Source organism: Cottoperca gobio, chromosome 9 (genome assembly GCF_900634415.1).
Source record: "Cottoperca gobio chromosome 9, fCotGob3.1, whole genome shotgun sequence".
Classification (NCBI taxonomy): Eukaryota; Metazoa; Chordata; class Actinopteri; order Perciformes; family Bovichtidae; genus Cottoperca; species Cottoperca gobio.
In genome coordinates, this window is record NC_041363.1 from 9,795,136 (window position 1) to 9,815,310 (window position 20,175).

Consider the following 20,175-nt stretch of genomic DNA (forward strand, 5'->3'; position numbering starts at 1 on the left):
AGTATGTGGGACTCCATTTGTGATGTGTTCATTTTCTCTTTTTTATTCTTGTATTATGTTTTTGTAAATACACAGAGAAGTATTTCATGGTTTTTGAATATGCTAGTATAAAGCTTCTCTTCCCTTAGTCAAAGTGTCAGCTCTTCATTTATTAGGACTGTGTGTACTATGGACACACATGAAGTCACTTCGGGGTGTAATTGAGTGTTTGTAGACGAGGTAATGTGCGATCAAACACGTACTGTTATCTATTCAGTTACATCCTCGTTGGTTGAAAGGTAAGATCCCTCCCTAATAACCACCACTGAGGTGTGTTCTAGCCTTTGCTCTTTAGCCACTGCCCTTGAGCAAGGAAGCAAAACAGCTTCCAAGTTTGAACTGCGTGGTCATGAATAGGTCGCTCCTGCAAAAGAGAACCTGGCTCTATATTGATGGAGGACAAATCGCGGTAGCATGGTAACAAGGTAACATGGTAACAAGGTAAATCGGTAACAGCCTATTCACAAATTGATTTACACTGTTGCTGAATCCCAGTATAAGACAATGGAAGATTAAACCTTTGCCGTCTTTCAAGGTGCACTCATAGTGAAATAAGATCCTACTGTAATGTAGCTGTAATGTACCGTAGTCGCCTAATCATTATACCAGCAGTACTAGCATACTAGCAGTACACTCTTGCAGGTCAGAGAGTTCAAAAGGAATGGTGTCAGAAAGTTTGTATTTAGTGAACTGCACAGTCGTCACTGCGTACTTATTTACTGTCACTACATGACCACTGTGTCATGTCACTGTGGCACTGTTATGTCAACATTGCATGTACTTTATTATACTATGTACACCTCAGCCTATGGTTTTTGCATATTGCATGAGCGCAACTCTCTTTCTGTCGTCAAACACACAGAGAGAGTGAGACTGCAAACACCCACAGAATGAATTATTCATCCTGCACAACGTGGATGAACAATGTGAGCGGCAGTATTTTTCTTACATCACACATTGATGTAGCTTCTTACACACAAGGGTCATTCCAAAATTGGAGGACAATTTAGACATCAACACTTTTGATTCTTTTTTTGAAAAACAGATAATAAACAATCAAAAAAAGTGATTTGTCCAGCAAAGGCATCAAATGTACACTTTTTATTAGACGTTTTATTTGTTGTGTGCCATGTTTTGTGCGACCCTGTGACACATACTCATAAAGCAGAAAAAGGTATTTTTAAAAACATTCTTCAAAAAAAACTCTTTACTATTAAGTAAAGAAAGTTTATATTAAATACTCATGTAGTTTTGGATAAAACTGGTTTAATGTTAATTTAAGTAGCTTTTTAAATCGATCTTGCCCAAGTTTCTTTTTACCAATTTCAGTATTTCATTTGAAATATTTGCTCAAATACATTATGCATATAATTATTCAAGCTATTAAAAGGGCATTAGTTTAAACTTTTGTGAGCTGAGAAAATTATTTAAGGTTATTTTAACATAAAATTATATAGTAACAGGGTTGCGTAAAGTAACAGGGTTGAATGGCTACATTACTTTTGGTTATAGATCATGACATAAATGTGACAAATAAATACTCAGGACCACAGAAATGTTGTTTGATAACATTCTGTATATATTTTCCAATGAAGGATTAACAGGAAGAGTATCAATGATACATAAAAAACATGTCAACACAACAACAAACTGGATATAATCAAATATACACTGGACAAATATAAAACATGGAGGTCACTGAGGTAGTCAAACAACTCCACAGTGGCAAAGCCCCAGGGGTTGATGAGATGCGTCCAGACATGCTGAAGGTTTTGGGTGTGGAGGGGCTGTCTTGGTGGACACGCCTCGTTAACATTGCGTGGAAGTCTGGGACAGTGCCTAGGGGGTGGCAGACCGGGGTGGTGGTTCCCCTATTCAAAAAGGGGGACCATAGAGTGTGTGCCAACTACAGAGGGTATCACACGTCTCAGCCTCCCTGGTAAAAAAAAGTAAATAAAAACCTATATTAAATGTTATATTTGATATGCAAGTTGGTCACCAAGAAGCTGGGACAAGAGAAACATGCTATTTTAGAGGTGTTTGAGAGCTATTTGATATTTTAAATAATATTTTGAAAGAATTTTATATACATTTTGTCTCAAGACAAGTATATTTAACACAACAAGTTTATGGTTTAGCTTTTTGGGCATGGATTATTAGATTATTTATATGTGGGACATGAAATGTCCTCCAATTCTGGAATGACCCACAAAGTTAAATATGCAATAAACATTTAGTATATACGAACTATTTATCCCTCTCTACTTACATAGTGTGTCACTTCCAGCACTCCCACACATACTCTGTACATATACTCTTTGGTCTCTGCAGAGATGCATTTGAACAATGTATTACACAATCCGACCAAACATACCGTAGGTTGTCCACCTCCCATGTCCCTATTCAAACTCTCTCTCTTTCTCTTCCCCTTATTTATGTAACTTCCCCTCGGCGAGTCTCCAGGGTGGTCTTACTGCAGGACTAAAGCTATCCAGTTCTTGTTGTGGTATCCAAGTGGCTGTGATTTTGACTGCTAATCATGTCTGTTCAGTTTCGTTTAGCTTTGCTGGCTCTCTGCTCTCTGGCTGCTGCATCCGATCCAAGCTGCGAAGACCTGCTTAAACCTCTGGAGGATCGAAGCCGGGTACGTCTCTCAGCATTCACATACAGGATAAAGCTGGTTACACATCATTTAACCTAACCTAATTATAACGTACATTATTATTGTTGATACAAGTGAAACAAAAAGTGTTCATGTAGCTCAAACATTTGGGGCTTGAGAGCTTCAAAATATCTTCCCCTCATTTTTAATTTTGCAAATCTGCATCTAGGTTTCTGGAAAATGGATATTTTATGCTGGAGCATCAGACAATGAAGAGCTCATGAAGACACTTAGGATTATCAAGAACTCCTGGATTGATCTCTCACTCATCCCTGATAGTGATAATTTGACTGTTCGCTGGGGAGACAAAATGTAACTGTCAATCATCTTTTGAAATTAATGTTAACACTTTGAAGGAAATCAATCTATTAGTTAACTGGTGAGACTTAATCCAGTTCTTTTTATACTTACTTCTCCTTTCAAGTGATGGAAAGTGTCATTATGGAGGCGTTAATTCCTCCTTCTCTGGGAACTACACCAGGGTGACATGTAAGTAAATTATGATGCATATTATCATATGTGCTTTAACCCACAGTTAGTGGAAATGCATCACAATGCGTTGATCCTCTGGTTATATCTAATAGTTACCTTTAACGCCACCGATCATGAGCATGTTGGGAAGCACCTGGTGACCTGCCCTGACTGCATCCTCTGGACGGACACCACAGCCACGTTGGGCAACGCGGAAAACACAAGTGGCAGAAACTTCTACCTCTTCAGTGAGTTCACAGCTGTCTGTAACTCGCAGCTTTTATGTCACGTGTGAAACTCCAAAATGCTGAATTTTAGCACTCAATTGTGTGAACATTAACGTTTTCCTCCCCCTCCCTCCCTCCCTGCCTGCCTGCCCTGCAGCTAAGGCCGGGAAATTGGACGACACTGATCTGGAATTTGTCAAGAAACAGGCGGCGTGCCTCAACTTCCCTCCAGAATTCCACTTTGGAGATAACACAGGTGAGATGCTGATTCACCACTACACACACACAACAGTAAGGAGTATGTGTAACTTATTGAGGCACTTATCAACTTCTTCTGTTTCAGACCTGTGCCCTGATGATACGGTGGCTGCTACAGATGTCAAGGGGGAAGAACAATAGAGACCTGAAGTTACTCCATGAGTCAAATTTGTTTTCAATATGCTCTCTCAGACATGTGTAAACTGAGAGCGCCACTTGTGTGTATCACAGATGTCTTGATAGATGTGAAGAGCACACCCTTTTTCTCCTGCAAGGGCCTTGTGATATCAAAGAGCTACTTACTGCAGCCAGTCAAAGTTATTCATGCGAGACTCTGTCGCTGTATTAAAGAGAGCTGAACAAACTGATTCCACGTTTAATGTCAGATTCATAAATCATGATGGATACCACTTGAATTAGTTTTTCTATTATGCATATACAACACAATAAAAGGAAACACTGTGTTTGCATGTGAAAGGGACATTCTTGTATCTTGGATACGATGAAGAAGAAATCAAGTGCATTCTTTTGTGTGAAGTCTGCCCGAAAAAATGCACACCCATAAGAGAGATAGATAGAGAGAGAGAGAGAGAGAGAGTTAGATAGAGAGAGAGAGAGAGAGAGAGAGAGAGAGAGAGAGAGAGAGAGAGAAGAGAGAGAGAAAGAAGAGAGATAGAGAGAGAGAGAACAAAGAGCGATAGAGAGAGATAGATGCGAGCTATGTCGGCTATGATATATCTATCAGATAGCATATATCTATATTATCTAGAGCATATCTCTCTAGAGATCTAGCCCTAGATTCATAGCTAGTCTGACGCTAGATCTCTAGATATAGCGCTACTATCTAGCGCGCGCTCTATACTATCGCTCTAGCTAGAATACTCTTCTCGCTTCTCTCAGCTCTCTCATCTCGCCGCGAGAGCCGATCGGATATAGAGAGAGAGAGAAGAGGAGAGAGAGATCGATCGATAGTGTAATATCTCTCCCAAACTCAATATGGCTCGAGAATCAAAACATGGCGGCTGAATTAAGTTTTTGTGTGTTACATAACAGAGCCTCAAACTATTGTCAACTAACATCAATAAAGAGTGAAACACACACATATACACACACACACACACACACACACACACACACACACACACATGACATATACAGTGCATGTGTGAGTTACATAACGTCCCCTTACTATACATCGAGGTATTGGAGCCAAAAGGGATTAAGTGCAATGTTGGACAAATGTTTATTTAAAGAGATGATCGATACACATTCCAGTACAACATTTGCTTTGAATCTTTGCTTGACAGAACTGTCCCTCTTTTACAGACTAAACCTTCTAGATATGGGGCCATGAAATATAATTGGTGATTTATTACCCAATATTGACAAACAAACTCTAAACACGTTGATCGTTGTCTGTCCTCATCTCAAAGTCTTTGTGTGCTCAGGAAAGCAAATTTGTTTTAGATGGAGCTGCCAGCTGAACATCTGACCAGCACAATATTAGACGAAGTGACAAGAAACTGATTGGCCCTAGTGTTACATAAGATACACATGTAGTATCTTGTTGTACTGTGACACACACGTTAAATATTATTATCACTATTAGCAATGATTTCTTCCCAAAAACGGAAAGATCAATTTCTGAGCTGTGTCCCTGAAGAAATGGAGGCAGTACATGTTATGTAAGTCAAAGACGCCCATCTTGTGTGTGTGTGTGTGTGTGTGTGTGTGTGTGTGTGTGTGTGTGTGTGTGTGTGTGTGTGTGTGTGTGTGTGTCTTTCTTTGTATTTCTTTGTGCCTTTGTGCCTGTGTGTGACTCTCTGCAAGGGGTTGTTCACATATGGAAAGATGCAGGGGCCTTGCTATTCAGCTGGCTGTTATGTAACGGGATAAATAGGACACAAGCTGACTGGATGTGAAAAGTGAAGGTGTGTGCGTGTGTGTGTGCGTGTGTGTGTGGCCCAGCCCACTGTTACAGAACACTTTCCCCAGTTGCTTTGCTCTTGCTGGCAGGATCCCTGACATTAGTGTTGCTCTCTGGCTGCCTGCTGCCTCGAGATATGGCTGCACAGCTGGTTGTAGCTCTGCTGGCTCTCACCTCCCTGGGTGTCGCGTCTGAACTGGACTGCAAAGAGCTGGTTAAGCCCCTGGTACTGGACAGCCACATCCCTGTGAGTATCGGCGATCATTTGATATGATCTGGTCATATGTGAGGAAGGCTGTAAAGCACAGCGCCGTGTGTTAAAATAACTTGTATAGCTGAGTTTAGTTTTGGTGTTAAATGTTGTGTTTTGACACAATGTCTCATTAATTGTATCACTCTTCAGAATAACAGTATATAGCATGCTTGTGCATCTATGTAATCAATCTGTTTTATATATTATCTTTGTGTATTGTTATACAAAACTCAAGCATATCCAATTTCCCATGCATATTAATGCATCTTTTATCAAGGCATTATGGAAAACAACTGTGATATTATATGAATTAAGCAAAGAACTTTAGATCTTCAGTAGCAATGAGACAGGAAATCTCTATTTTTAATTCTCTATCTTATTATACATTTTAATTGTACTTTTTAGCAGATAACAAACCAAAGTCTTATTTCCTAGTAGGAAATGAACCAATCGTAAATAATTAATAAAACAATATCCCCACAAGGTCCACTAAATTGTTCTGGAGCTTTTGATCATATCGCAAACAAAACTGCTCCTCAGCAGAACCAGATGTCATGTTAGTGTAGACGTTGAAGGTTTTCTGAGCACTTTAAGGACTTCTCATCTACTCGTCTTCTCAATCCCTTCTGGGGTTTTTTTTTTGCATAGGGGGGGGGGGGGCTCAACTGAACTGATTTTAACTGAACTTTCAATCTGAACTATATTAAGCCAAATAATAGCAAATTAAAGGAATTATATCTCTAACTCTTTACCCCTTTCAAAGACTATTCTATTCTATTGGGGGAAAAGGTATGATCACACTCTGACACAAATAGGCAGTCCAGTCATCTGAGTGAGTTGTGTGGATGTGTTTGCGGCAGGTCTATGGGAAGTGGGTGCTCCATGTTGGATCGTGGGACCAGCCTGGCCTGAAGAACGACCTGGTGTCTGTGAACAGCTCCTGGGTGGATCTGTTGGCTTCCTCAGACAGCGGAGTCCTCTCCATCTACTGGTCCGACCGCCTGTAAGGACGCACTGCAGACACATTTTAACGTTCCATTTTCTCTCTCGTACAAATGATGACAGTAAAGAGTGTATACTGAAAGGTTGTGGATTGTTACTCCTTTTTCTTCTTTGTTTTTCTTCTCATTACAAAAGTGAAGATAAATGCCTTCAGGGTGTAGCCAATGCCACCATCTCGGGGATGACCAGTCACACCACTTGTATGTATCTTCATAATTATCTTCTGTTCACACATGCACATTAACAAGGTATAGGTGGATCTCATACAATGCTCCAAATACACTATCTGAATATATTATATTTATACAAAAATGTTAAATAGACGCATGGAAATGAAACTAAAAACTAAACTAAACGTCAGATTTAATCTCTTGCATTGTGGGAACATTCATTTTGAAACCTTGTTTTTATTTCAGTTAATATCAACGGTCACACTTCATATCATGACGGGAAGTATTATGAGACCTGCTCTGACTGTCTCCTCTCTGAAGACACCACCCTCCTCCCTGACGGCAAGTCAAAGGGACGATACCTTTTCCTCTTTAGTAAGGCTTTTTCTCCCCCTCCATAGCAGTCTAGAAAATACAGTTTTTGATTCCATATTTTGACCATTTGTCTCCTTTTTCTGACCTCTCTGCTCTGACTTCTCCTTATTCTCCCCCCCCCCCCCTCACCCTCCCCGTTGTATTCCTCTGGCTTCTCTTTTAATAAAGCACGGACCGGAGCTCTTGAGCCATCGGAGTTTGAGACCTTCAAGAAGCAGGCCGAGTGTCTTCAATTCCTCCCAGAGTACCATTTTGGAGGAACAGGTCAGCCGTCATGTGAGCTCAAAGAACATTTTCCTTATGCTCTACTTTCTTCACTGTTCAATCGTTTTCTCTTATTTCAGATCTGTGTCCAGATGACAGGGAGCCTGCTTTACCTGCTGATGATAATACAGAGAATGATCAAACTGATGTTCAGCCCATTGCAAAGTAAAGCCGTGCACAGAGACGTCATAGCCCTTTGAACAGCACGCACACACCCAAATGCATCCAGCTTAACATGTAGTTTTGTAATGTGACCTGCATGTGCACTGATTGAGCTGTGGAATAACTTTTCCTTAGTCATGGTTCAGTTGGTTTGTACTGTGTGTCTCTGCCTGCTAAGCTATTTGACCTTTTATGATTTAGTTTAGGAAATGTGACATCTGGCTCAGAGCATATTCTGGCAGGTAACAATCTGTGAATAGTTGAGTAACAATTTCCAACTGGTTGTGTGAAGTAAATAAAGATTTCAGCCTCCCTCTGTGTCGTGTTCCAGTCATTTATTTCTTCCCTCATTCAGAGCTTCTGAGCTCTAACTATTTAAAAAAAAAAAAACTTTTTCTATGTACAATGATGACAGACTCTATTCTGACCCATATGTCAAGACTAATCGCTTCATCAAAACTACTACAGCTCTTCTCAAATGCACCGCTGTTCCCAGAAACTTCAACAAAGGCTGTTGCTGGGTAACGTCTCTGCTAGTTGGAGAAACGTCAAACTTTTAAACTGTCGGCACAAGGAGTCCATTCAGACCAAACGGGAAAACAGCCTTCGTTCTACTCAACAAAAAAAAAAAGCTCCTTGTTAAATGTCTCAGCAGTCAGAGACAAGCCTTGGCCCTTTGCCTGAGTTCACTCAGGGCCAGCGCTACGGACAACAGAGGACTGTTGGGCTGGCCATTCAATGTTGAACAAAAGAAATCTGCATGGGTCTGCACGGTCATTAAAACACCTCCAACCCTCCTCCCCATTATTAGCACTTGCACAACAACGTGGTTTTTTTGTGTTGTTTTAAACCCCAGAGGGAAAATGTGTTAGAAGTTTTCTGTTGCAGCTTCAGCGACATCCTCTGCAGTGCTGCCGACTCTCCCTCTGACCATGGCTCTGCCTGTTGTCGTGTTTCTGTTGGCTCTCATTTCCCTCAGTGCTGCATCTGCACCTGACTGCAAGGACCTGGTCAAACCTTTTATGCCAGAGGATCCCAAACTGGTAGGTCTTATTTATCCTAAAGATATTTTACTTATTTAAAAAGCATATTGTCAATCAACACACTCAGATATGTTTTTAATGTAGTTACATGAATCTTGACTTTTTATGTGAAGGCTTTTGGAAAATGGGTGTATGTGATGGGTGCGGGTGACCCCAAGCCCTACCACAAGGCACTGGAGTCTCTGAAGAGCTCCTGGATAGACTTGTCTCCTACTTCTGACAGTCAAGTGGTGACTTTACGTTGGGGAGATCACTGCTTGTAAGTTTGTTGATTTAGCTCATTAAATATGTCGTGCAGAATCATCCCTTAAATTGAGTTTGTAGAACACAAAAAAACGCACAACTGGAAGTACCGCACCTTCAAATCTTGTATAGCAGACTACACATTTCATCTATAATAAAAGTGTGCAGCACAATATTAAAAAGAAGGTTTACCTTTTTAAATTCGAAGCTTGTGAATTCTGTCACAGCATATTCTTGTTTCTCAGTAATCGGTGTATCTCGGGGGAGGTCAATGCAACAGTCTCGGGAATTGCCACCACATTTCGCAGTAAGTAACTCATGTGATGAGATGATGCAACTTATTTCTTTAGCGTAGCATCAACAGGATTAATAAGAGCATAGCATCTGTCGTCCCTTTTTAAAGAGAATCTGTCAGACCACAAAGGACATATTCTAAAGACTTGCTCTGACTGCCTGCTGTGGACGGACACCTTTCGAAACGGGGACACCATCGGTAGATACATCCTGCAGTTCAGTGAGTTCCTCATCGGTTTTAACAGTTCATCGGAGTTTCAAATGTGGTCCCTCCTTTTAAAATCTCCCCTTTCTTTCAGCGAGGACTGGAAAAATAGATCCCAAAGACGTTGACACTTTCAGGAAACAAGTTGGGTGTCTGAACTTCCCAGACACCTTCCATAGCTACGATGGTAAAACAGGTCAGTAAGTCTTCAGTAAAAAAAAAAAAAAAAGGACTGTGGCTAAAGAAAAAGCAGGATCTGAGACCAGACACAGCAACCTACACATGTTGCCACACGGTGGAGATGTTGTATTGTGAAATGCAACATTTATATATGATTCCACATTGTGTTTTTATACAGCAAACTTTAAGTACATGAAGTACAATGCACATGGTCAGGAAATGGAAATGCTGCTAATATTCTCCATTGTTGCTCACTTCTCCCGCAGTTAATCTTTTGTTATGTTTTCCTGTGTTTCAGAGCTCTGCCCCGACGACAAGGAGAGCACAGAGTGAGCAGCAATAACATAAAAACAAAGGATTAAGAGATGCAGCAACACTTGTATTAAACAACAATATGTCTAATGTAGTTTTGTTTTGATCAAATGATCTATGCTATGAATACCGGTGCATAAAATGATTTATGATTTTACATATTTACTTAAAAGCCTACAGAAGATGACATACTTATGAACATTTCAGTGTCAATTGTTTTACAATAATGCAGTTAATCCATCATATGTAATGTTTTCCAGATTAAAACTTTATTATTATACACCCACTGTTTGATTCCTATGATTCACTGGAAACAAGAATATGAAATAAACTTCTGAAAAGATTGACAGAAAATGTTGTACTATGCTGTCTGTGAGATGAATCAAACATATCACACACTGTCGTACGGGTGGATATCTCCCGTGATTACAAAATAACAACAACAAAAACCATGATGCAGCCAATAAACTGATTTAAGTGCAAATAACCAGGCACTGTCACACTCTTTTGATCCAACCCAAGCATTTCCTTCGTAACGATCAAAATACACATTTCCTCTGTAAGTCTCTCAGCAGCAGGTTAAGCCACCAGCCGGCTGTAATGGCTCTCCAGGCCAGTTTGAACGCTCTCCATATTACATGACCTGCTGCTGTCTCTCAGCCCGCTGGTTCTTGTACTCTGTGTTCCTGAGCTGCTCCCTGCTTGAGCCAGTCTCTTACATCCGAGCAGTGCCGCCACCTGCTTCCGGCACTGAGAGGAGGCAAAGTAATAGAGGACTGGATCCAGACAGCAGCTGAGGCTGCATACACACATGGAGAGCAGGTACGCCTTGTAGGAACTGTCGCTGGACCTGTGGGACAGCTTAACATAGTGAACCATCAGGATGATGTTGGTGGGGGTAAAGCAGACCACAAACACCACCAGCACCACCACTGCCATCACCACGGCTCGAGTCTTCCTGGAGCGGTTCACAACGTTGACTGCTGCCAGAGCCTGAATGATACGCACATAACAGACGGCAGTGAAGACAAGGGGGATGAAGAAGAAGATGGAGGAGTAGATGGGGAAGAAGTAAAGATAGTAAGCTTGTAGTTTCTCCACATCCTGCACATCATGGCAGGTGGTGATGCCCAGGTCTGACAAATAGACGGTTTGCCCAGAGATGAGGAGAGGGGACACTCCTCCGAGGGCCAACAGCCACATGGCAGCACACACAGCTGACGCCGTCTGAGGTCTGCGCCACGTCAGCGAGTTTATGGGGTAAACCACAGCCAGGAAACGGTCAACGCTGATACACGTCATGAGCAGGACAGAGCAGTACATGTTGCAGTAGAACGCCGCGGTGACAACTCTGCACATGAAGGAGCCGTATATCCAGTTGTTGCCATTGTAATGGTAGGCGATCTTGAAGGGAAGGAGCAGGCCGAACAGAAGGTCAGCGCAGGCCAGGTTCAGCATGTAGATCACCGCTGGTTTTCTGGGACGCACGTGATGCACAAACATCACCATGGCAACAAGGTTGAGGGGCACGCTGATGATGAAGACGATGGTGTAAACGGTGGGGACAAAGGTTGTTGCTAGGCAACCCTGGAGGAAACCTTTAGCTTCCTTCGAGACAAAATAGTGCTTCTGGGGATGGCGGTGCGGGCCGTGTTTTTTTACCGGCTCCTGCTCCGACCCCGAGCCCAACTCCCCGTCATCCCTCAAACTGTCTAATACAGACAGGTCGAGGTAGTCTACAGGATCATCAGTGAATGTTACAAAGTGACCAGAGAAAGTCCGCAGGAAGGGCGCTGAGCCTTTGAAGAGACACGGGGAGACAGAGCAGGATACATCAGGGGTGTTCAGATGTTTCAACACATTCTTTGTAAAGTTGCTCCATTCTGACTTAAGTGCAGATATATTTATTATCATATAGCTCTGTGTTACCCACACTTTTTAAAAAGGATTACAGAACTCAATTTCCACTTACTCTTATGCAGAAATTAGTTTTTTGTTTCACATGTAAATGAAAGGTCCTGGATACTCTGCCGTAGGCCGACAGACTTCACTGTGAACAGGTTCTCTTTTCATTTCTAGATAAGTCCAGAAATAAGCGAGAACTTTTTTTGTAAAGTTGGGTAACCTGTCTCTTTAAAATATTAATTCCATCACCTCTGAACTTTTACAAATAAATGATGCAGCACCACACATCTGCTAGGGTTAGTACAGTTGTATAATGGAGGTAGTTTAGTATCAAATAATCTTATTTTTGACCTGCAAAGTAACTTTGTAACTATAACTATCAAATAAATGTAGTGGAGAAGCATACAATCGAAATAGTCAATTGAATTAGTTGCTGATAGTTCTACAACAAATCACGGTTCAAGTTTCTCATTACTTGCAAAGTATTGCAGTTTCAGGCACTAATTTGTCCAGGCATGTTGGGAAGGTGAGCAGTGTCATTCCTGCGTAAAAAAATAAATAAAGCACTTCTAACAGTCCAGCCTAGCCTACTGCCACATTTATTTTCAATCAGAGGGAGGATACTTATACTAAGTGTTACCATATCTTACATTTGTAAAACCCAGAAAAGAGTACAAGCCTGTACAAATTGAAGCCATATAAAATTTCATTTGTGGTTCAGAAAGAAACTTACCATTTTGGAAGGCGAGTGTTGAGCTCTGGAGAGGAAACAATACCAACAACACTATTGAAAGGTGAACCATGGCTTCACCGTATATCCTCCAAATATTTGACAGCTACTGTACAAGTGGGTTGAAATTATCGGTTTGCTTGAAGAGTTACTAAAGTGTTTTTCTGCCAGCATCAAACATGTTATTACAGTGAAGTGGATACTCCGCCTCCCCCTCTGCACATCTCCTCCCCATTACAGAGAAATAATGTGCACCAGTGCCCATGATCTTCAGACGAAAACATTTGACCTCAAAGCAGTGGAAGGTTTACAGAGGTTACAACGGAGAAAAGTAGCTGTTGATTAAAAAAATATATATATATAGTATATATTATATATATACATATACTATATACTATATATATAAATATATAAATATATATATATAAAATATATGTATATATATATATATATATATATATATAAAAAATATATATATATATAATTATATATATTTATATATAATTATATATAAAATATAATATATATAATATATATATAATTATATATAAAATATAATATATATATATATATATAATATAAAATATAATATATATATATTATAATATAATATAATATAATATATATATATTCAAATAAATAAGATACTGGTAATTTGGTTGACACGAGAAAAAGAAAATTGTAGACATGTGTAATTTATTATGAACATTGTTCACAAATTAGGAATCACTTATATACCAATAATACATATTAAAAATACATCAGTTGTAGATTTTAAACGTTTGTGATGTTTTATTTATTAAAACATGTTTCTTTACACTTTTAATTAAAAAGGCACTGGTAAACTACAATGTGTCATATAGCAATGCAGGACTCCCCAGCTCCATTTCTGAATTAATAGACAGTTGTATAGACATACAACAAGGTAACAATAACCGTGTGTTTCCAAGCTTTTACATACAAAACATGAATATCATTACAATTTAATTCTTAAAAATACATTACATTTACAATCACCACATGGAAAAATACAGAACGGATACATTTAGTTGGACAAACATTTCATGTTGGTGTGATTCATCAAATTATAATAATTTAGAAACAAAACACTGTCCTGCTCCATCTGTTGATTTCTGATTAAATTAATTTTGTTCAACAAACTCAGTACTTTTAGAAGGCACAATCTGTTTCCCCTTCCTCTCCTGTTGCTCCCCACACCCTCTTGTTCTTCTCATTTTCCATAGAATTTCTTGTTTAGGAGGAAGATGAGTAAATTGACGTTGACTTTGGCTTTGTCAAACATCTTCATGACGGCCACGCCTTCGTACTGCAGCTGGAGGAGGTCCTGGACACGAATACAAATAGATGCAATGAGAAAACACACAAACAAGCTTTTCAACTTTTCATTCATAGAGATAAGGTGCTAATGTGTCAGGTTTATATACGACATAAATAATGAACCCTGACTATATGGAAGTAGATTCAATTAATGGCATTTAAAAGAAGTTTAATGCATGTTACTGCCTGGTCTATTCTTTATTCATGCACTATGTACGGTTTATCTAATAATTGTTCATACCTAAAACAAAAATACATAGAAAATTCATTAAAGCAAATGTGGCCACTACTGTTTGCTTTGTTTCTGTGATATTTGCTGATAGTAATCAGGACATTTACCATCTGTCATCAAGGTTCAGTGTTTACCAGTGAGCTGCTCCATTTCATGAAATTCTGATGCAATCGGTAACATTTACCTGGAAATGAAGCTGGACTTTTTCCATCTCAACTCCCATAAACTTGGCCTTCACCTCAAAGTCCCCAACTTCCTCAGTAGGTGAAATGTCAAACATGACATTTTTGAACCTGAAAGAGGCAATGAAAAGAGATTAATGACAACAAGTTACGACAGAAAACCACTCTTATCATTTGAGGTTTTTTTGTCCAAAAACTAAATGATAGTAGTTGTTAGTACTTAAAGGATAGGACTTGTATCTGCTTAAATTCGCTTAGATGGATTTGATCCGCCTTTTTATAAACTTTCATTGTTATGCGGATGATACCCAATTATATCTATCAATTAAACCAGATGAAACCAATCAATTGGCTAAACTTCAAGCATGCCTTAAGGACATAAAAACTTGGATGTCTAGCAACTTTTTGATGTTAAACACAGACAAAACTGAAGTTATTATACTTGGCCCTAAACGCCTCCGAAACACATTTTCTAATGACATAGAAGCTCTGGGTGGCATTAATTTGGCCTCCAGCACCACTGTAAGGAATCTTGGCATCATCTTTGATCAGGATCTGTCTTTTAACTCCCACATAAAACAAATCTCAAGGACTGCCTTCTTTCAGCTACGTAACATTGCAAAAATAAGACACATCCTGTCTCAAAATGATGCAGAAAAACTAGTCCATGCATTTGTTACTTCAAGGCTGGATTACTGCAACTCATTGTTATCAGGTTGTCCCAAAAAGTCGCTTAAGACTCTTCAGTTGATTCAAAATGCAGCGGCACGTGTATTGACTAGAACAAGGAAACGGGATCATATTACTCCTGTATTAGCTGCTCTGCACTGGCTCCCGGTAAAATACAGAATAGAATTCAAAATCCTTCTCCTGACTTACAAATCAATTAAAGGTCAGGCTCCAGCATATCTTAAAGATCTCATAGTACCTTATAAACCAACTAGAGCATTGCGCTCCCAGACTGCAGGGTTACTTGTGGTTCCTAGAGTCTCTAAGAGTACAATGGGAGCCAGAGCCTTCAGCTATCAAGCTCCTCTCCAGTGGAACCAGCTTCCAGTTTGTGTTCGGAAGGCAGACACCCTCTCCACATTTAAGAGTAGGCTAAAGACTTTCCTTTTTGATAAAGCTTATAGTTAGGGCTGGCTCAGGTTTGCCCTGGATCAGCCCCTAGTTATGCTGCTATAGGCTTAGACTGCCGGGGGACACCTCCCTGCTCTCTTCCTTCTCTCCCTCTCTCTTCTTCTCCCTCTCTATCTGTATGCATTTATGTAAATGTATGTTACTAACTCACCATCCGGGGTATCATCCCCGGAGTTTCTGTGTCTCATGTGGCAGGTTGCCACTGATAAAGTTTACGTCAGGATCATGAATCGTGACAGCGCCTGCTGACCTGGTCCTGCTGGACACCGGGAAGCCTTATTGACATTTTCCTGGATTCATCCAAACTTTCTATTTCTTTTTTTTCCAACACAACATAATTTCTGTCAAATGTTGTATTTGTACTATGTTGTTTATCCTGTACACACGACATCTATTGCACGTCTGTCCGTCCTGGGAGAGGGATCCCTCCTCAGTTGCTCTCCCTGAGGTTTCTTCCATTTTTTCCCTTTTAATTTTGGGGTTTCTTTTAGGAAGTTTTTCCTTGTGCGATGTGAGGGTCTAAGGACAGAGGGATGTCGTAACCTGTACAGTCTGTAAAGCACACTGAGACAAATGTATAATTTGTGATATTGGGCTATACAAATAAATTTGATTTGATTTGATTTGTAGTAAATTATTCTTACCATTTAAGTCGCTTTTTTATACATTATATTCTATTATATGTATATACTCTGATGAGGTTTAACATCAACTCAGAAACTCAGTTTTGAGGCATGCACAGATGTCATTCTCTCATAATATTTTTCTTTCCACAAAAAGAAAGCTGACGAGGCACATCATACGGCCAGTATATCAGAAATCAGTTCATAAATAAGTCTCATAACTTTGAACAGACATCTTTTCTCTTCTTGAAAGCAGTCTGTAGCAGACTACAGATTCTGTTAGTATAATGTATGAAAAATCTAAAGCCTTGAAAATGGTTTTCGCTTTGTGTGTTTTGTTTGTTTTTTTATGTTTACAAGGCGATACAGACTCATCTGATACAATGATGTTGTCAGTGATAGAAACAGAACAGCTCAACTCACTGGTTCGTCTGAAGTCCTTCTATCTCCAGGATGACTCCCTTCTCATGCAGCCTTGCTGCCGTGTACTTCAGAGACTGTGGCTTCCACTTCTTACTGCCCTTATTTTCTCCTTTGCTGTCCTGTTTTATAGATCTGCGTGAATTCCTAGACACACAAAACAATATAATGCATAAGTAAAAATCACAAGAAACCATCCACACAACCCAAATAATAGGAAGCAAGATTATTATTTACTCAGTGAAAAGAAATATTTAAAAAGATTCTTCATCCACACAAGGTATAAGGAGTAAAAGGGACAACTTACTTCCGGTTGAGGTTATCCAGGCACGTCTTGATGTAAGTATCATAATAGTTCATCTGGTCCTGGTAGAAGGTTGTTTTTGAGTTGAGTGCCGTCAGTGTCTGCTGGAGCTTCACGAGCTCGGCCTTCCTCCTCTGTCTGTAGCGTCTTTGGTAGCGAATGTCCTGTGAATTACAGGTTTTAGATGATCTTTCCAAATTCAGAAGCTGAACAGACCCAACAATACGTGTAGCATTGGAGGTCTGTATCTTGCTTTGTGAATGAAGAGCTGCTTACCTTTGATATGTCGTTGATGAGGTCCTGGTATTTGTTACTGTCGGTGAGAAGGCCAGCCTGCTCCAGGTTACGGAGGTTCCTCAGGATCTTCCTCTTCTTCTGCTCCAGAGGCAGCTGGCTGTCCTCCAGTAGTGCCGGGCTGCTCTTCAGACCTTCTGGTGTCTGAGCATCCTGGACTGCCCGGCGCTCTACAATCTTAGTATGCTCCGACTCCTTCAGGAGCAAAGTCATAAAAGAAGAGCAAAACACTGTTAGAACTCTAAATAAAAACATAAACCTAAGACCATATATTCATTTGACAAGAAATGGCTGTTGGGTATATGTGTATGGAAAAACTTGAAAAGGTAACCTGTGAGACAGTAGCCGCCGTCTCAAGAATTTCAGGCAGGGTCTCTCCAGGTTGGATACGAACCACATCCACTACAAGCTTTTTCGTCCTGATACACACAAAGAATGAGATAATCAGAGAGCATAATGTCACCGACACCAACAAATGTTTTTAATATTCACTCTCCACCTTCAATCATAATTAGGGAACAATGTATGTATAAAAGCCAATTAACATTTCAGTCTCACCTATATAACTTCACCTTCTCTTATCTTTACCTCTATCACATGGTTACGGTTGTCTGTTTAGACAATGATCAGAGTGTATCGGATTAGTTTTTGGCGCAGGCTTGAATCCAAAAGCCCCATCATATGAATGTATGCACGACAAATGCATCAATATAGGCCAGGGATATTTTGAACCATTCTTCTACATTTCATATTTGGAAAATCCTATGAGCTGGTTTTCTTCTCTTTTCCCCCTCGATGCTTTATGCTGTATTCCTACAACTGGTTGCCAAAGTCTTGCTAGTGTGGACTGAACACATAATGCAGTTAAAGGACACATGAACACATCAAGAAATCCTGTATTCACATTTATTATTCGAAACTTAAAAATTGTCTACGCTAACAAATAAGGAAGAGACGAACTCTTCAATACATCTCCTGAAAGAAACCGGTCCAGACGGATGCATGTTTATAGGCAAGATAACCCTGACCAACAAACCCCTTCCTTTGTTACAGGAACCGATAGAAAAGCAGGAAAGGCAACAAAGACACGCTACTGAGTGATAACCTCTCTTGACACACTGTGTTTTTTTGTGTGCATCACATGTCATCCATAGCAATCCCAAACTCTATATTGAGTAATACTCTGAGTAAATGTGATTCAGCGTAATGCTTTTAAATCTACATCAAAGACTGGATTATGGCGCCTGAATTGGAGATTGTTTATAAACTTTCATACGGTGAGAATTAAGGGGATCGCAACATCAAATTGTGACAAGAGACTTCACATAAGCAATTTGTCTCAGCGTCCTCTCGGTGAACTTACTTTGTCATCAGAGTCTTCAAGTCTTGGTCATCTCCTTCCAGCAGCTCAAACTTGCTGGTTAGGGTGAGGGAGATCTCCGTCTTGGCCAGCTGGCTCAGAGCACTCTCTCTGTTCGGGTCATTTGGGTCTACTGCTCCTTCACCTGAAACGGAACAGCACAATGAGTAAACATAATACATACTCTATAGATAACTTGTGATTAATATATCTGTATGACGGTACCGAGCAATGTCTCTACATCAGGGACGTCTCCCAGGTCCTGCAGCAGCTCGTGCAGCAAGTCATTGTGGTCAGGAGAGATGGCCTCCAGATGCTCCAAGAGCAGCTGAACAAACACAGAAGTGATTAGTCGACAAAAAAGTATTTGCCTATTTTGATAATTGATTTATTGTTAAAGTAATCTTTCATGCAGAAATGTCAAAATCGATAATGAAAAGAATCGTGTGTTGCAGCCCTAATATGGAGAAAAAACTAGGGCTGTCAGGCCATTAAGATAATTAATTACAAGTTTTGTGATTAATTAATCGCGTATAACAATATTTGCTGTCAGAACTCCGTGCTGTCGGGGCACAAGTCAGGGGGATCTAGGAGTGCGATTAATCTGCGTTAATATTTTTAACGCGTTATTTCTTCTGTGATTAAATGATCGAAATTAACGTGTTAATTGGACAGCCCTAGAAAAAACACATGCAAACACATATCAAGATAACAGACAGGAAAGGATAAAATAATCTTAGTGTACAAACTGAAGGCTGAGAGCATCTGCTCACACCAACATGCACGTCATCTCCATTGTTAGGCCTTGTATGAATAAGTGTCGAGCGAAAGTGATGACAAAACGACACAGATGTCTTTCACCAACTGATGTCCTCGCCATCTAAACATTTCTAAAAATGAAGCCGTCTGGAAACGTAAAGAAAGGAAACAGGATGACGATGTAAAGAAAATAAGTGACAGTGCGAGAAGCAAGTGATAAAGAAGGAAGAGAAAGGGAAAAGATGACGATACATCTAATGACAGGGGGCAACATAAAGCCACCATCGGTGGGATTCAAGCTGTATGGACCTGTAGACCGACCGCATGCTTCAATAACATGTCACGTCTGGATGCATTTCAACTTTTCAGATCGACATGAGCTGTTGGTTTAATGATAAGAACCGATCTTAATAAATACTGAATGTATATTCAAACACTCAAATAGTTATTCCATATTCTGAATTCTCTTAAATGTGGTATGCTGAGAGAAAGGTGTGAATTCCTGTAGTACTGCTAGTAATCCTCATTCTTCTAGTAGTAGTAGTAGTAGTAGTAGTAGTAGTAGTAGTAGTAGTAGTAGTACTTGCACAAGAAGACATCTGACTGCAACATTACAAGGGAACATGAAGTTGAGAGATAAAGACATACAACTAGTTGTATAATCAAAACTGGTAAGAATAAATTAGATTCAAATAATACTGTACAGTAACTGTAGTATCAGTACAAACATTGATTACGTTTTATAATTATGATGAATCATAAGCCGGTGCATGTACGCAGTTTGTGTTCAAGTCTTTACGA

At 39.9% G+C, this 20,175-nt stretch overlaps 4 protein-coding genes across 4 annotated transcripts in view; 2 read left to right on the forward strand and 2 right to left on the reverse strand.

The window, feature by feature from the left end:
* Positions 1 to 2,482: 2,482 nt before the first annotated feature.
* Positions 2,483 to 4,121, forward strand: LOC115013719 (uncharacterized). The gene is made up of 6 exons (XM_029440196.1): positions 2,483 to 2,683; positions 2,871 to 3,013; positions 3,126 to 3,190; positions 3,286 to 3,420; positions 3,557 to 3,655; positions 3,743 to 4,121. The coding sequence occupies exons 1-6, from the start codon at positions 2,579 to 2,581 to the stop codon at positions 3,796 to 3,798; spliced, it is 603 nt and encodes a 200-aa protein (XP_029296056.1). The 5' UTR covers positions 2,483 to 2,578; the 3' UTR covers positions 3,799 to 4,121.
* A 1,501-nt stretch (positions 4,122 to 5,622) lies between these two features.
* On the forward strand, positions 5,623 to 8,126 carry LOC115013613 (uncharacterized). The gene is made up of 6 exons (XM_029440047.1): positions 5,623 to 5,831; positions 6,698 to 6,840; positions 6,975 to 7,039; positions 7,256 to 7,384; positions 7,553 to 7,648; positions 7,729 to 8,126. The coding sequence occupies exons 1-6, from the start codon at positions 5,721 to 5,723 to the stop codon at positions 7,815 to 7,817; spliced, it is 633 nt and encodes a 210-aa protein (XP_029295907.1). The 5' UTR covers positions 5,623 to 5,720; the 3' UTR covers positions 7,818 to 8,126.
* A 2,208-nt stretch (positions 8,127 to 10,334) lies between these two features.
* Positions 10,335 to 12,909, reverse strand: f2r (coagulation factor II (thrombin) receptor). The gene is made up of 2 exons (XM_029440046.1): positions 12,726 to 12,909; positions 10,335 to 11,886 (listed from the first exon to the last, which is right to left on the reverse strand). Exons 1-2 carry the CDS (start codon positions 12,793 to 12,795, stop codon positions 10,667 to 10,669), a joined length of 1,290 nt encoding a protein of 429 aa, XP_029295906.1. The 5' UTR covers positions 12,796 to 12,909; the 3' UTR covers positions 10,335 to 10,666.
* A 478-nt stretch (positions 12,910 to 13,387) lies between these two features.
* iqgap2 (IQ motif containing GTPase activating protein 2) overlaps positions 13,388 to 20,175 on the reverse strand; it is a 34,365-nt gene continuing 27,577 nt past the window's right edge. Inside the window, exons 31-38 of the mRNA XM_029439331.1 lie at positions 18,841 to 18,943; positions 18,619 to 18,760; positions 17,587 to 17,674; positions 17,238 to 17,450; positions 16,965 to 17,125; positions 16,661 to 16,804; positions 14,477 to 14,585; positions 13,388 to 14,067 (exon numbers count right to left, since the gene is read on the reverse strand). Coding sequence (XP_029295191.1) covers positions 13,954 to 14,067; positions 14,477 to 14,585; positions 16,661 to 16,804; positions 16,965 to 17,125; positions 17,238 to 17,450; positions 17,587 to 17,674; positions 18,619 to 18,760; positions 18,841 to 18,943 — 1,074 coding nt within the window. The 3' untranslated portion in view covers positions 13,388 to 13,953. The remainder of the gene's footprint in view (positions 14,068 to 14,476; positions 14,586 to 16,660; positions 16,805 to 16,964; positions 17,126 to 17,237; positions 17,451 to 17,586; positions 17,675 to 18,618; positions 18,761 to 18,840; positions 18,944 to 20,175) is intronic.

What these genes read in the sequence shown, in the direction of transcription:
- LOC115013719 (XM_029440196.1), top strand. Translation starts at nt 2,579, where the DNA reads ATGTCTGTTCAGTTTCGTTTAGCTTTGCTGGCTCTCTGCTCTCTGGCT. An exon ending in CTCTGGAGGATCGAAGCCGG is followed by an intron (nt 2,684 to 2,870) that starts GTACGTCTCTCA and finishes ATCTGCATCTAG; the next exon opens with GTTTCTGGAAAATGGATATT. An exon ending in GTTCGCTGGGGAGACAAAAT is followed by an intron (nt 3,014 to 3,125) that starts GTAACTGTCAAT and finishes TCTCCTTTCAAG; the next exon opens with TGATGGAAAGTGTCATTATG.
- LOC115013613 (XM_029440047.1), top strand. Translation starts at nt 5,721, where the DNA reads ATGGCTGCACAGCTGGTTGTAGCTCTGCTGGCTCTCACCTCCCTGGGT. An exon ending in TACTGGACAGCCACATCCCT is followed by an intron (nt 5,832 to 6,697) that starts GTGAGTATCGGC and finishes TGTTTGCGGCAG; the next exon opens with GTCTATGGGAAGTGGGTGCT. An exon ending in ATCTACTGGTCCGACCGCCT is followed by an intron (nt 6,841 to 6,974) that starts GTAAGGACGCAC and finishes TCATTACAAAAG; the next exon opens with TGAAGATAAATGCCTTCAGG.
- f2r (XM_029440046.1), bottom strand. Translation starts at nt 12,795, where the DNA reads ATGGTTCACCTTTCAATAGTGTTGTTGGTATTGTTTCCTCTCCAGAGC. An exon ending in AACACTCGCCTTCCAAAATG is followed by an intron (nt 11,887 to 12,725) that starts GTAAGTTTCTTT and finishes GTCTCTTCAAAG; the next exon opens with GCTCAGCGCCCTTCCTGCGG.